This window comes from Mustela nigripes, chromosome 16, assembly GCF_022355385.1.
Source record: "Mustela nigripes isolate SB6536 chromosome 16, MUSNIG.SB6536, whole genome shotgun sequence".
NCBI lineage: Eukaryota > Metazoa > Chordata > Mammalia > Carnivora > Mustelidae > Mustela > Mustela nigripes.
The window spans coordinates 40,052,058-40,067,238 of NC_081572.1; the positions used below are offsets into that span (position 1 = coordinate 40,052,058).

A 15,181-nucleotide genomic window follows, 5' to 3' on the forward strand; every position below is an offset into this window, starting at 1 on the left:
ATCCCAGGACCCTGAGATCATGACCTGAGCCGAAGGCAGCGGCTTAACCCACTGAGCCACCCAGGCGCCCCTTTTTTTAAGATTTTATTTATTTGACAGGCAGAGAGGCAGACAGAGAGAGAGGAGGAAGCAGGCTCCCTGCTGAGCAGAGAGCCCGATGCGGGGCTCGATCCCAGGACCCTGGGACCATGACCTGAGTCGAAAGCAGAGGCTTTAACCCACTGAGTCACCCAGGTGCCCCTTGAGGTACAGTTTTAAATGATAATGTTTTAAGTTAAATGAGATAGGAAGCACATCCTAACATGTTGACCAATAGGAAGCTATCATTCTAACATTGTTTCTTTAGGAAAAGAACTCCAAATTTCAATTAACCAGCTTAAAAAAATAACTTTGTGAATGTGATTTGCTAAGCACAATTTCTCCTCTAACTCCCCCTTCTAAAAGTAAACACTCTAATATGTACCTAGAATAAAACAAAACAATGAGGCCTAGTTTCTCTTTTCCATAGGTGGTTTCATTCAAGAAAAAGGGGCAATTTTCTTTCCCTTCCTGATTTACCCTCTTCCCTCTCTTGTGGCTCTGTCCGTATCTTAATTGCTAAGCTAAATCAGAATGGAAGGCAAAGAAACATGTGGACTAGTCAGGCCTATTTGGTTTCAGGCTGTGATCTAACTTAATCAGGATTAGATACCAGGATAAGGATTTGGTTCATCTTTGTGATACATGCCCTATCTGTATCTTCTGAGGAATCAACCAATGGGGCAATAGGAAACTAGATGAGGAATTGAAATTTTGAGGTAAGATTTCAAGTATAAACATATAAAGAATGAAGTAAATTTAAATTCATAAGGGACTGGGACACCTGGGTGTCCAGTTGGTTAAGCAGCTGCCTTCGGCTCAGGTCATGATCCCAGCGTCCTGGGATTGAGTCCCACATCGGGCTCCTTGCTCCGCAGGGAGCCTGCTTCTCCCTCTGACTCTGCCTTCCACTCTGTCTGCCTGTGCTCGCTCTCGCTCTCTCTGACAAATAAATAAATAAATAATCTTTAAAAAAGGGCACCTGGATGGCTCAGTCGGATGAGCCGCTCAGGTCATGATCCCAGGGTCCAGGGATCGAGTCCCACATCGGGCTCTCTGCTCAGTAGGGAGCCTGCTTCTCCCCCCACCCCACCTGCCTGCCTCTCTGCCTACTTGTAATCTCTATCTGATAAATAAATAAATAAAATATTTTTTTAAAAAAATCTTTAAAAAAAAATAAAATAAAAATAAATTCATAAGGGACTAACATTCTGAGATGACATTCACTCACGTATGAAACTCAAATTTTAAGAATAGGCAGATCTCACCAAAGGACCAAGGTTTTATGCTGGAAAGAGACCAAGATTAGTGCCTCTACTTTGTACACATTAATCTAACAATGGCATGTGTAAGGCTTCATTTCTAGAGTTATGGCTGTATTACCTCATAACAGGATGATAAGATATTTGGCATCAACACTGTTAGAAGTTAGTTACCCAACTTTTCTTATACATTTCATGCTATGAATTGTAAAACTGAGAAATTGGTGACTACATCAAGCCGGATATTCTGGGAATCCAGGGTTTCTTCTAAGGTTGGGACACAAGGATAGGAACACTTTGTAATGAGAAGATAAAGCTGAATGAGTGGATGGAGTCCTTTACAAATAAATAAATCCCCTTTAAGAAGTATAACAGACAAAATATAAAGGAATTTTTGTAAACTCAAAGATTATACACGGAGAGACATCTTAATAATTTGTTCTTAAACACTTAAGAATTGGGTATGTTCAGGGACGCCTGGGTGGCTCAGTTGGTTAAGCAGCTGCCTTCGGCTCAGGTCATGATCCCAGCGTCCTGGGATCCAGTCCCACATCGGGCTCCTTGCTCTGCAGGGAGCCTGCTTCTCCCTCTGACTCTGCCTTCCACTCTGTCTGCCTGTGCTCGTGCTCACTTGCTCTCTGACAAATAAATAAATAAAATCTTAAAAAAAAAAAAAAAAAAAAAGAATTGGGTATGTTCAGTAGCGACTGATAAGGCACCTTCAAGAATAAGTACACAAAAATAATCTGAAATAGGAACAACTGAAGTTCTGAAATAGGAACAACTAAAACCCAACATGAAAAGATGCCGATTTAAAAATAACTTCAAAACTTGTAGCCAATACAAGATTGTTAAAAAAGAGAGAAAGGGGAGAAACACATCAGATCTCATTAATGGTGGAAAAGACAAAAAACTGAGTTAAGAAGCAGACTTAAGTTTTCAAAATGCAGTTAAATCTACAAAAATCTACAAAATCTACAAAAGGAAACACCAGTAATTCAATATAACTATTAAAAAGATTTTTATGGGGCACCTGGTGGCTCAGTGGGTTAAGCTTCTGCCTACAGCTCAGGTCATGATCTTGGGGTCCTGGAATTGAGGCCCACATCGGGCTCTCTGCTTGGTGGGGAGTCTGCTTCCCTTCCCTGCCTGCTGCTCTGCCTACTTGTGATCTCTATCAAATGAATAAATAAAATCTTAAAAAAATAACAATAAAATATTTTTATGGCTTTCTTGGGATAAAGACCAACATGCTTAAATAGCCTCCAAGGCTCTACATTATCTAGCCATGATCATCTGCTCTAGCCTTAGTCACTCTCCTTATTCTTTCTAGTCAGCTGCTCTGGCCTCAAATGACATACCTATACTATTCCCTTTATTCAGAATCACCTATCTGTTCACCCTGTCAGTCCCCATTTTACTCCTACATCCATCTTTCATATCTCAACTCATTTTTTTAAGGAGACCCTCCCTGACCACCAATCATTATTACCAAATCCAAGATCCCAAACAAGAGCTGGATCACCTGCTTCATACATTCAGTTTCCCTATTTTTTCTTTCCTAGCCATTAGTTTACAATTACATATTATACGATTTTATCTTTTTCCTCCATAAAGGCAAGGTCTTCATCTGTTTTGTTCACCATTATATGCCCTAAGACTAGTATAAAGTTCTGAACCTGGATCTCAGAAAAAAAAAAACAAATCTGGACTTCTTTATACAAAAGATGCTTAGAAAAGAAAGATTACTAATTTAAAAGCTTAGGTGTTAACAACAAATAAGAAGTGATGAGGCAATTTATGTTATCAACCTACTAAAACTTGAAAATGTCCCTAGTAAAAGTTCTAGTTCTGGTATCTTTTGAGGGGATTTCTCCAGCTGCTAAAAGAGGACCAGGAATGGATGATATTTAAGTGGAAAAGAGAGGAGAAATTTTGCTTTTTATTTAACTCAAATACCTTTGCACACGACTCCAATTTGGAAACCCCTTCATGCTATCTTTCAGCCAATGGACATGCACTTAAGAAGTCAAAGGAGTCAGGACTACAGAATTCCAAAACTGGTAGTACTAATAGTACAAAAGACTCCTGGGATCCTGCTAGGATAGAAAACTAAAGAAAGACCAGAACTTTATTCCAATAAGCCAAAGTATTTGGTCAAAACCCAAAATAAATTCAAAACCCAAATAAGAATTTAAGAGGACAGAATACAAGGAATTATGCAGACATTCTAAATAAAAAGAAAATAAAGATATTTTAAATATACCCCATCACACCAAAAAACCAAGGATAAACAGCAGGAAAAACTTGAGACTGAAGACACAACCACTACGAAAAAATCTTCTAATTAGTATGGAATTTTCAGAAGCCATTCTTCAAGAAAAGAAGCAATTTTTTAAAAAGATTTTATTTATTTGGGGTGCCTGGGTGGCTCAGTCATTAAGCATCTGCCTTCGGCTCACTCAGGTCATGATCCCAGGGTCCTGGGATGGATCCCCATATCAGGCAGGAAGCCTGCTTCGCCCTCTCCCACTTCCCCTGCTTGTGTTTCCTCTCGCTGTGTCTCTGTCAAATAAATAAATAAATAAAAAGATTTTATTTATTTGTCAGAGAGAAAGAGAGAAAGTGAGCAAACACAGCGGAGGGGAGGGGGGGCACTGCTGAGCAGGGAGCCCAATGCGGGGCTCAATCCCAGACCCCTAGGATCATGACCTGAGCTGAAGGCAGACGCTTAACTGACTGAGCCTCCCAGGCATCCCAAGAAAAGAAACAATCTTCAAGAACAATAGGGTTTATTATTGAGGTAGGGCTACAATGTCAATTATGGCCTACTGCCATATGTTGACTGACATCTTCAAGAAGTCAAAACCATGAAGTGTCCATTTTCCCCCCCATCAGTTGCTTCCCCTAATATGTTCTGCCAATATCTGTGACTAGTAAAGACAATAGTCGATCTAGAATGTATGTCAATAAAAGATCCTTGAACACCAACTTCATTTTGCACAGATAATGCTGGGAATTTGGCTTGGTTTATAAGTTACTACAAATGACATACATAAGTCAGGTAGTTGATTATTCTACTTTGTGGCTATAGTATTATAGTATTTTTATCTTGATATTCCACTGAACTTTGGAGAATGAAATACATGGAATTTGGGAGTAGAGACATTACAATTTTCCAAGTGCTGAAAGAACATGAGAACCAATGGAATACTCCCAGGCTACCACGGCTGAACAAATCCAGGATTCAACTAAACTGAGTAAGATCTGTCGGAGATGGTACAGAATAAAAAATATAAATGGGAAGACAGATTAAGTTTTGGTATATGACTTAACTTCTACTAATTTATGTCAGGGAAAAACAAAGATTAATTTTGTTTTCTTGTAAAAGAATCTGACCACAGATTTTACAAAGTTTTACAGTGCAGGCATGACATACTGGTGTCTAGGGAACTTCTAAGTTTAATGGAACAACAGGATTATGCCTAATTTGAGATGAGAAATACATTTAAGTGATTTAATAATACCAAGCCTTGGGGGTAAACATAAAACAAAGCAATACCCCAATTTATTTTACTGCCTCCAGGAGTGACACTACAACATTCATAAAGATCCTAGGAGATGGAGTGATGCTGAAGCACTTAGCACACAGTAACTCAACACCTCTGGGGCCTAAAGTGCCTTGCTGGCCATTAAGCTCCAACATAGTTAGGTCTGTTATTTATTTATTTATTTAAAAGATTTATTCATTTATTTGACAGAGAGAGAGCATGCGTGCACACAAGCAAGGGGAGCAGCAGAGAGGGAGGGGGAGAAGGGAGCCTGATGCAGGGCTCAATCCTAGGACACTGGGATCATGATATGACCTGAGCTGAAGGCACACTCAAACAACTGAGCCATCCAGTCAACCCTAGGTCTGATATTTTATTTTGAAATTTCTTTTTTTTTTAAATATTTTATTTATTTATTTGATAGAGATTACAAGTAGGCAGAGAGGCAAGCAGAGAGAGAGAAAGAGAAGAGAGAGAGATGGATCAATCTATCTTGGGGGGTTGAAATGGCCAATTCACTAGTCTCATGTGGATCCTAAAGACTGAAAAAGTTGTTTTTCAAAATTACAGGAAGGAATTCTTGCAACCCTCTGATGCTTCTGTGAGTTAAAAACAGCTCTGTTAAGAGTACTGGCCTGGGACGCCTGGGTGGCTCAGTCGTTAAGAGTACTGGCCTAGCTATTGAAACGACTGGGTCAAAAGGAAAAAAAATTATGGATGAGTGATTATTCAGAGAGAACTGACTAGTATTACCTATCTCCCTCACAACACATATTCTAAGGGAAGCTCTGTAGTATTTATCAAAGCCAATGTCACAATCAGATACCAGTAGGTTTAGCAGTGATAAAGATAGAGCCTTAATGGGAAAGATAAAGAAAAGGGTTAAGTTTTCTTCTTGGTTCATTCTTCCTTCCCACACAAACTCTGAAAGACCTGGAGGGCAAATTATTAAAATGTTCGGGAGAAAAGAACCAGGAAACCTCAAAGATGAGGCTCTGACTACAGCTTATACTTTACATAAAAAAGGCCCTGAGGATCCCAAGAACTCTGTCTAGGGTAGGTAACCAGACAAGGATCTGGAATAGAAATTGAAGCAACAGAAAGTACACATACAAAGAACATTCTTAGTTCTATGTTTTAAGGTACTCCTTGGGCAAGAACAGACAGATCGGGTAAAGATTTGGGATCTCAGCTTCTAGGACGGAATATGACAGTTTATTTACAAGTCAAGATTGCCTAGATATGGAAATATAAATTACAGTTCAATCCTACAAGATATATAATTAAAAATGTGATTTTACAATTCAAGTAACAAAATGACCTAATTCAAAAGACAAACTTAAAATATAAGCAACTGCAAAAATGACATACCAGTTACTAAAATGAAAAATCATAAATAAATAAAATATCATTAAGTCAGTGTACATCCTATCTTTAATCGATAAGTTATGATTTAAAATTTTGAGAGATAACAATCTGTTGTGGCAATTTAAAAAAATCTTTTTTTAAAACCAGCTTCATTTTTTAAAAAATCTAACATTTTTAGTTTTTGTATTCTCCCTAAAAGTAGTCAATGAATAAACAACTACCACCCAAGTTTCTCTGTCTCTTTAGAATGATACTCAACTTTCTTTAGTTTACATATCAAAGAAAAAATGGAAACACGCTGTCTAGCTTAGACAATATAGTCAGAACTTTTAGGGATTAGTTCTAGGTATTACATTTGAAAACATACAATAAATAGATTCTGTCCAAAGTGTCAAGTTTCTGAAACTCTTATGTGAAAAACGTATTTCAAGTATAAAGTTAGGAATACTTTGAAAGGCCTAAATATGGGGAAGGACAAGATGAAAAGACAGCCTCTTTCAGATTTGAAAACAATTATTTAGAAGAAATGTGATATTGTGAAGAACCTGGCATACCATCTAATATATAGTAAGTATACCATAAATATGAGTCTCCATCCCTCCTTATGTGAGGTAGTATGGTTAATATCAACTGCAAAAGCTACAGAAACTTTGAGTCAACATGCAAGAAACTGGTAAATAAATAACAGTGCACACAACTGCCTTAGAATAACAGTGAGTCGCCAGACTGGAGGTATTCAAGATGAGGCTTAAGGGTTCTCTGCCACGGATGCTATAAAATCAGTAATTGCTTTTACATAGGAGTTTGGACCAACTGACCTTTAAGGTTCCTTCTAACTCCTTACAATACTGGGGTGATCACTAGAGAAATGATCACTAAAATTTTTTCCTCTTTCCTCAAGTGTGTCACTTAATGTAAACTGATAGGTTATCTTACCTATGAGATTCTTGCTCTCCTTTCATTTTCTCTACTTTTGATAACATATCATCAACTTTAAATGTTTTCCTGAAAGAAACAGATAAACAAAATAATCACTTCTCGACTGGGAAAAAAAAAAGATTATACTTTATTGTCACTGTAATAGGCAAGGTGGAAATCTGATTTTGATTATTTTTAATAAGATAAATTGTGGATAGTTAGCCATAACAATGAATACTACATTGAAACAGTGTATGTTATAATACAGCAGACAACCCTTGAAGTCCCATCTCAAAAGCTATCTTTTCCATGAAACCTTTTGTAATTAGTCCCAAACCAGAGTGATTTCCCCTTACCTATGACAACTGGCTTATATTTATTTTGACATAGAGTCTCATAAATGTGAACTTGCATAAATATTTTATTTCTTCTCCTAGACTATAAGCTCCTAAAGGGCAGAGACTGCTTTTCTTCAAGGAAAGCCACATCATTGTACCTTACATTTGAAAGGTATCAAGCATCTGTTGGACTGAACCAAACAAATGCAAATCACATATTTTGAAACATCCATCTATTTCTATTAAGTAACCTGACAAATATGTGGTAACACAACTACATAAAAATAAATATTTTATAAAAAAAAATCTGAAATAAACAAAACATCCTCAAAGATTATTAGCAATGGCTAAAGTTAAATGATATGTCATAATAAAGAGATGGCTATCAAACATCATGGAAAAATTATGAAGTTTAGGGGACATGCCCATCAAATCATAATAAAATTATTAGCTTTTAACTCCAGAACTTTAAGAGAAAAAGGTACTTTTTCCACAAAACAGAAATTTAAATTAAGAAGAACTCCCATATACTCCCAAGCAATTTAAGAATGGACTCTAAAACAAGCCTTATCTTAGTTCTTAAGGTGGTCTATTATATTAGTTCTACAGACAGAAGCTAAAAATCTAGACCCACATATTTTAACTGGAAATGAATATTTCTTCTCAACTCATACATTTTTTCAAACTTAAGACATTAAAAACTTAATGTACTCCACATAAATTACTTTGTAAACCTTGAATTCAGACACTAGAAATTACTATCAGGCTCATTTCCTCCTAACAGCTACTAAACTCAACTACTATAATAAAAAATTATCAGTATAGAAATGTTAATGTAATTATATTACAGTAAAATACTAATAAGAGCAGAATTGATGCAATCTACAGTTCAGGTGAAAAATAGCCTCCGTTAACAAAAGATTGTTTAGGAAAAAAAAAAAAGCTTCTCTCTTTACCTTTAGAGTTACTGAAAACTTCAATATTAATGTTTCATCCAATAGAGCATAAAGGAAGTACTTTAGAAGGATGGCAATACATTTTCAATCTCCACAGATAAGAGAGAAGAAAGAAGAAAAATGTAGGATTATTTTAGGCTAGTTACAAAGAACTATCCAGTATAAATACTGAAATGTACTAATGAGGAAGGTTGTAAAGTTACTGGAAACTTTTAAGAATGATAAGTTTTTCTTTATGCAATGATTAAGAAGAAATCCTGTCTGTAAGAAAGAAAAGTTAAGACTGTAAGTCACAAGGTTCATCTCTTCCAACATTATGGAGGTGTGCATAGGAAAGCTGAGTGTTAACAAACATGTGAAATAGGTTAAGATAATATAGGCAACCCAGCCTTCTTTAGGAAAAAAAACCACAAAAAACAAATCACATAAGCAACTATACAAAAGCAGTCTCACTCCCAGCACCAAGTATGTCTGTTCTTTAAAAAGATACTGCTACAGCAGCTCAGATTTAACAAGGGAAACCGTTATCAAAAGATCATCAAAAAGGAGAATATTTTTAAAATTCAAGAAATTCAAGAAACTCCAGGAAATTTTCTTAGGAGGATTCACAAACAACTTACATGAACTCTAGTAAAATAGATTCAATAAAAGATGCCCTTCTCCTCACAAATATTTCCACTATATGAGTGTTGTGTTAGTCTATAGAATGTGAATACTTCTATGAAGTGAAACTAAAGTACAAGGTGAGTTTAACAAACATACTAGAATTAATATCACAACGAACTGCATGACCTCAAAGGGAGTGACATATTTATTCCAACAATGAATATTATGCTGTTATAAGAGTAAAAAAGGAGTCCCAAAACATTTTGAGCAAAGGATAGATATTAAAAGCGATTTTATAAAAGGAGTCCCAAAAACATGTTTAACAAAGCCCACACCATTAGGCTAAATTCACCACCTTCCAAAGCCACCAGCTACTTTGAAAAGAACAGCACTCAACTGAGGATTTATAAGTTGTACAATTTGTTAAAAATTAATTTCAATGTCTTTTATAAGCCAGGCACATGACAAAAGCATTAAGTGATTCCTAATGCATTTTTGCATGGAATAAAAACTATGGGATTTCTATGTTTATTGCCTAGTAAACAGCTGCAAAGCTCCCCCGAAAGACAATTTTTTGCCTAAAAAGCAATAAATTAAGAAAAGTAATTTCTTCTACCAAGCTTTTAAACCTGTCTCTACTTATTAGCAGACAACAGAAATGTATCCCACAAGGAGAGAGTCAAATAGTCTGATAAACAAACATGACAATAATGAACTTAGATTTTAAACGTATTTTTTTAATTATGGATTAACTCATTGTTTTAAAAAAACGTAATCACTTAAAAAAAAAATGTTTAAGTAACCTCTACACCCACAGGGGACTCAAACTTACAACCCCAAGATCAAGAGTCTCCTGCTCTACTGACAGCCAGCCAGGCACCCCCAAACCTAATCACTTTTAAATAAAAATCAGGCCACATCCTAAATGATAACCAATCTTCCATATTAAAAATACTAGAGGAAAAAAGTTAAGTGCTACTTAATCAAAATCTCCTAGTTTTATAGAATAAATCAGAAATCAGCACACCATGAACCACAGGCCAAATCCTGCCTACTGCCTGTACCCAAACCACAAGCTAAGAATGACTTTTATGGATAAATATGTGCAATTGATTTGAACAGTAACTAAACCCCAATTAAGGTAAATGCCATCTCTTCCCACTGCACAAAAATGAAAGAGTCTCACACTTCTCACTAGCAGGCATATTTTACAAAGCATTGTACTCAATTATTAGATTTTAAATTTTATCAATAAAAAAAACTGTGAACTTTTTTTTCTTTTTGTGTAAATATCTACTTACATTCTAACTAATAATCTTAATTCTGCCTCCTGGACCTCAAAGCCTAAAATATTTACTATCTGTTCCTTCACAGAAAGTCTGTTGAACCTCGGCATAGATCAAATAATGACACAGACAGGCAAAGAGCTGACAAATTTAATTCTGTTGCCTAATCCATCACCTTCTTCTCCTAGTTATTTAGGCTTTTGGCAAGCTTCACCTATTAAATGTAACACACACGAACACACAATCGCTTACATACACTCTCTGTTCAGAAAGATTACCAAAAGACAAATAGTTTTAACATTTCAATCCTTCAAAGTACACCTACATATATATACAAAGCTAAACCAAGTCTTGCCATAGAAACATGATGCTTACTTAATCATCAGTAGGAGGCTCCAAAGGAGTTTGGTTTCAGAGTCTATTGGGATAGCTTAATGGTTTTAGTGAGTCAAGATTAACAATACCAAATGCTTAATACAAGCTCTTTCCTTTAAACTTAAAATTGTTCATTTGATATACTCAGTCACCTTGCATGTAGGATAAGAAACTAGCATTCCATAATTACATATGGTTAAATATTGCATGTTTTAAACAAAAATAAGCTCTGATCGACACCCCCAGAGTCCACCTGAAAACTAGATAATTAAGACTTGTTTTTTAAGAACATTCAGTCTATGGAGTTCAGAAATATTTCCTCTTCTAGAAAAACCACCACCAAAGACATAAAATGAGACTTTCTGAACCTATCATTATGGAAGCAAATTCTTCGTTGTTACAACATATAAGAAATATTTAAAAATTAACTTAAACTTATGTATTGAGGATAGTTTCCCTGAGCCCTTTAATATTTAAATCCTCAGCTTTTTCAAACTTGAAAATACTCATAGCACAATATAAAAATATTATTCAGTAAAATTACTTCATTCACTCCACTACTGTATCATTTCTACTAGAAAAAAAATTGGTAATAAACTAGATTTTAAAAAATGATACTATTAAAAATCGCTTGGCAACCAATTCAACCAGCCACTTTTTCGTATTTAATCTTTAATTATAAACAGTACCTTAAAATAAAACTTTAACATTGTCTGATCAACTCAAAATAAGATTCATAAAAATATACCTTTTGATGTTTGTTCTGGAGTTTCGATGAGACATGTAAGTAAGAGTCCTGTGCAAAAATATTGGCTACAAAAAAAAGGTTTCAAAATATTAAAATTAAATAGGCAAAATTCTAAGAAAAAAGTAATATTCATTAATTTTATTGACTACTTACAGCTATAAGATTTCGAGTTCGAAGAAATCTATAGATCTGCGTTGGTTCTAGGTAACAGGAAACAAAAGGATTACTTAAGTTCTCAAGAAAATAACCAGTCCAGCCAGTATTATAACCAATATAAACCAATCACCTGTATGAAAATCATGTACTAAATAGTGACATCAAGAAAATTAGCATGCATAGTAACATCAAAAGACAGTCTATGGCATATATTCACAAAACTCAATTACATTTATTTTAAATTTAAGGTTCTCTACTATCTCGTGCTTAAGCCTTGCCATTTCTAAGGAAGCTACCTTTTAAACTAGTCTGTATGTAGAACCGAAGACTAATTATACTGATTTAATTAAGCTAACTGAAACTATAACCCATCTCCTCCCAAAAATGAGCTAAAATGAGGTAGCTGGATTCAGCAGAAGAATTTATTGATACTAAATAACAGAATAAATTTTCACTTTTTAACTGGTCTTTTAAAAAATTAGTAGTAAGCTGAAACAGAATCAAACAGTTTTGCAGATGTCCTAATGAAGGTATAATGAAAGTCAGCCAATACTGAAAGAAATGAGACACAGACTATACCTAAAATTTCCAATGAATATTTAATTATAATTGAAGTTTTTATCTATTTTGTTCAATATAAATATGATCCCAATATGTAAATACTAGCTTAACATATATTTTTAATCAACAAATCCCTAGGCTTTTAAAAGCTCTTTGGTTAAAATTCATTTGCCTTCAGAAATAAAAATATATATATATTTTATATACAACAATACCAGTTCCTTTCATTTAGTAGTATCACATTTCTTTAAATAAAGAAGTATCAAAAGGAACTAAAGATAACTTACTACATCAGTATATGTATCAAAGCATTTTAACTTCCCAGAAATTAAGATCAATATTAGAGAAGAATCAAGTTGTTTTGTGATAAAATCTAGCACTTAATGACAGTTTACTCCTCCAAGGTAGACTCATGAGAAAGCAAAAATAGCTTAAACTTTCTTGGCAGCTTTGTCTCTGCATCACATTTAGAAAGAAATGTTTAAATTTCCACTTAATCTTCAGTTAGTTTAGTTTTAGTGTCAAATACATAAAAAAGAGAGAAGATAATTTAGAAGGGGTACAAACATATACGTTTATTGTCATCACTGCCCTTCAGTTCTCCATTTTTCCAATTTAAAGCACTCCAGATTTTTCAAAGTAGATTAAGCAAAAGTAAGACTGTGAATCTCTCAAGCAGGTTCAATATTCGTTTCAATAAAAACTGAAATTCCTTGTATTAAATTCCAATTAGAATTTCAAGAAGCACTAATAAGAGAGAATGAAAGAAGGGTATTAAGCAACGTAATACCTCTTTTCAAGCACAGCTGATACCAAGCCTTTAACATATGCCACGGTAAAATTGTAAATAACTACATTCGGCGGTAAAGCCGAGTTTTTTCAAGTTTCTTGTTATTTAGCTATTAGCGATCATCCAAATTACAAAATGTACACAAAAGCAAGAAGGAAAACAATCACGATTTAATACTCATTAAAGGACAATTGAGATTATTTACAGTCATGATGTTTTTAATAAATTCTATTGTTTGTTTCCAGACACCTTGCCTTCCTTTCAAATCAAGTCATAGTTCTGCCCCTGAAACAAGACCTTTAAAGCCAAAACTGACACAAGAAAATGTTCTGGAATTAAGACAAGTAACAACGGGCAAAATTCCGTGGCAGTCTCAAGAGTAGACACTCTAAGCGCTACCCGACTCAGTTTATGTACCCATGGAATGGGTGGATAGAATTGAAAGGTTTCAAGCATCCAAAGGTGCCATGTTAACGTGCAGCACCAAGTTAGTGCGAAAGCATTTCAGGCAAATGACAATTGGGTCGGTTTTCCTGCACTCCTCTCTTAACAAGCTTTATTTGACTCCTCAAAACGTACAACCGAAACCCTTGTACTTCCAGAGTAAGAAAAGACAGGAAAGAAAGCAAGAACTAGTCTCGGGATCTGACTGCATCCTCAGTCCAACTGTAACCTCCCCATCTAAAAGCCTCATCTTTTAAACGTGGGGCCCCACTGCCCAAGCTCTCGGGTCAATCTTCGGGGAGTCAAGAACCTCACCTGCACCCCCAGGTCCACCTCCCCCTAAGGCCCTACCTGGACTTCGGACCCCCTTGCCCGTAATCCCTCAAGTGGGAACAACCCCCTCAATTTCTCCCTCCACTCCCGAATCAAGTCGAGTCCCGGCGAGGAAGGGGGGCCCAGCACGAGTGTCCCGGCCCCCTAATGCGGGAAGAGGGGGTATTCCTGCCCTCAAAGCCGCAAACACACTCACTCTCAAAGGCCTGGAGGAAAAGCTCGTGGTCAGCCTGGACGTGCTCCATTTTCGGCTTCTTCACCGGTAACACCGCGGCCCCCGCCGCTGCCGCCGCGGAGGAGGAGGACGAGGCCGAGTAACTGCCGCCTCCTCCACAGCCCCCGCCGCCGGATTTGCCGCCCGACGCCGTCGCCGCCGCCACCGCCGCCGAACCCCCGAAGCCGCCTCCCCCGGACCCCGCGCTGGGCCCCGAGCCGCCCCCTCCCCCACCGCCGTGCTTCTGAGGCGCCATCGCGGTTCCTGCCTCCTCCCCCCGCCAGCTACCCGCCGGGCGGCCCCGGAGAGTAAGCGCCTGCAATACCAACCGCTCGCCCCAGCAGGCTCCGGCGGACCGAGGGGGGAAGGAGGAGAGAGGGGAGGAGAGGGGAAGGGAAGGGAGGAGGAGAGGAGGGAAGGAGGGAGGAAAAAAAAAGTGTCTCCTCCTGAGAGCCCCGCTTCGCTCGGGAGGCCGCTCACCCTAGCCTGGCCTCGCTCCGCCCACTTCCCCCGCCCGGCGTCCTGATTGGCCGGCGGGAGCGCGCGCCGCCCGGCCGCCCAGCCCGTTGGCCCGCGGATTCTCCCGTCAGTCACGCGGAGGCGCTTCTCGCGGAGGCGCGGCTTGGTTGGCCCGTGCGCGCTGCCGATCGCGGGCCCGGCCGCCTCTTTGAACTGAATTCGCGGGAAAATTAGGGGTCGGAGCGGCCTTCCTGCTGGCCCCGGTGCATTGTGGGGAGAGAGGGACCCGGCGAGCGGCTTAGGGAGTCGTTTCTCGCCTTCTGAGCGTCGTCAGTCACCGCCCCCAGGGGGGTAGAAGACCCCTGAAGAGAGGCGGGCCTCTGAGGAACTGGGGGCGCGGGGCCTGTGAAATGAACGGAGATACATTACGGGTCATCGAGTCTCTAACTTCGCGGGAAGGGGCCTGACTGGGAGATGGGTGGGTCGTTTTTTGGTAAAGGGGCTCCCGGGACGGGGATCGCGTCCCCGATCCTCTAGCCACCACGTGCCCCAAGCCACCCCTGGCCGAATCCCACCCCGCAAAGCCCTTGAGCGGATGGGGGGCAGCCCGGGGGCTGCGGCTGCAGCTGTCGGACGCGACCGGGCTCTACCAAAGAGAGCGGTTTATGTGTAACAATCACCTATAAAATGAGGAAAACTATTTTTGGTAGATGATTTGAAGCTTCAGGATCGTTACTG

The 15,181-nt window shown here is 38.2% G+C and overlaps 1 protein-coding gene across 1 annotated transcript in view; it reads right to left on the bottom strand.

The window, feature by feature from the left end:
• Positions 1-14,488, bottom strand: part of LOC132003231 (polycomb protein SUZ12) — a 41,874-nt gene extending 27,386 nt beyond the window's left edge. The window contains exons 1-4 of the mRNA XM_059378566.1: positions 13,967-14,488; positions 11,640-11,686; positions 11,487-11,551; positions 7,196-7,264 (exon numbers count right to left, since the gene is read on the bottom strand). Of these exons, the coding sequence (XP_059234549.1) occupies positions 7,196-7,264; positions 11,487-11,551; positions 11,640-11,686; positions 13,967-14,240 (455 nt within the window). The 5' untranslated portion in view covers positions 14,241-14,488. The remainder of the gene's footprint in view (positions 1-7,195; positions 7,265-11,486; positions 11,552-11,639; positions 11,687-13,966) is intronic.
• Positions 14,489-15,181: the final 693 nt, after the last annotated feature.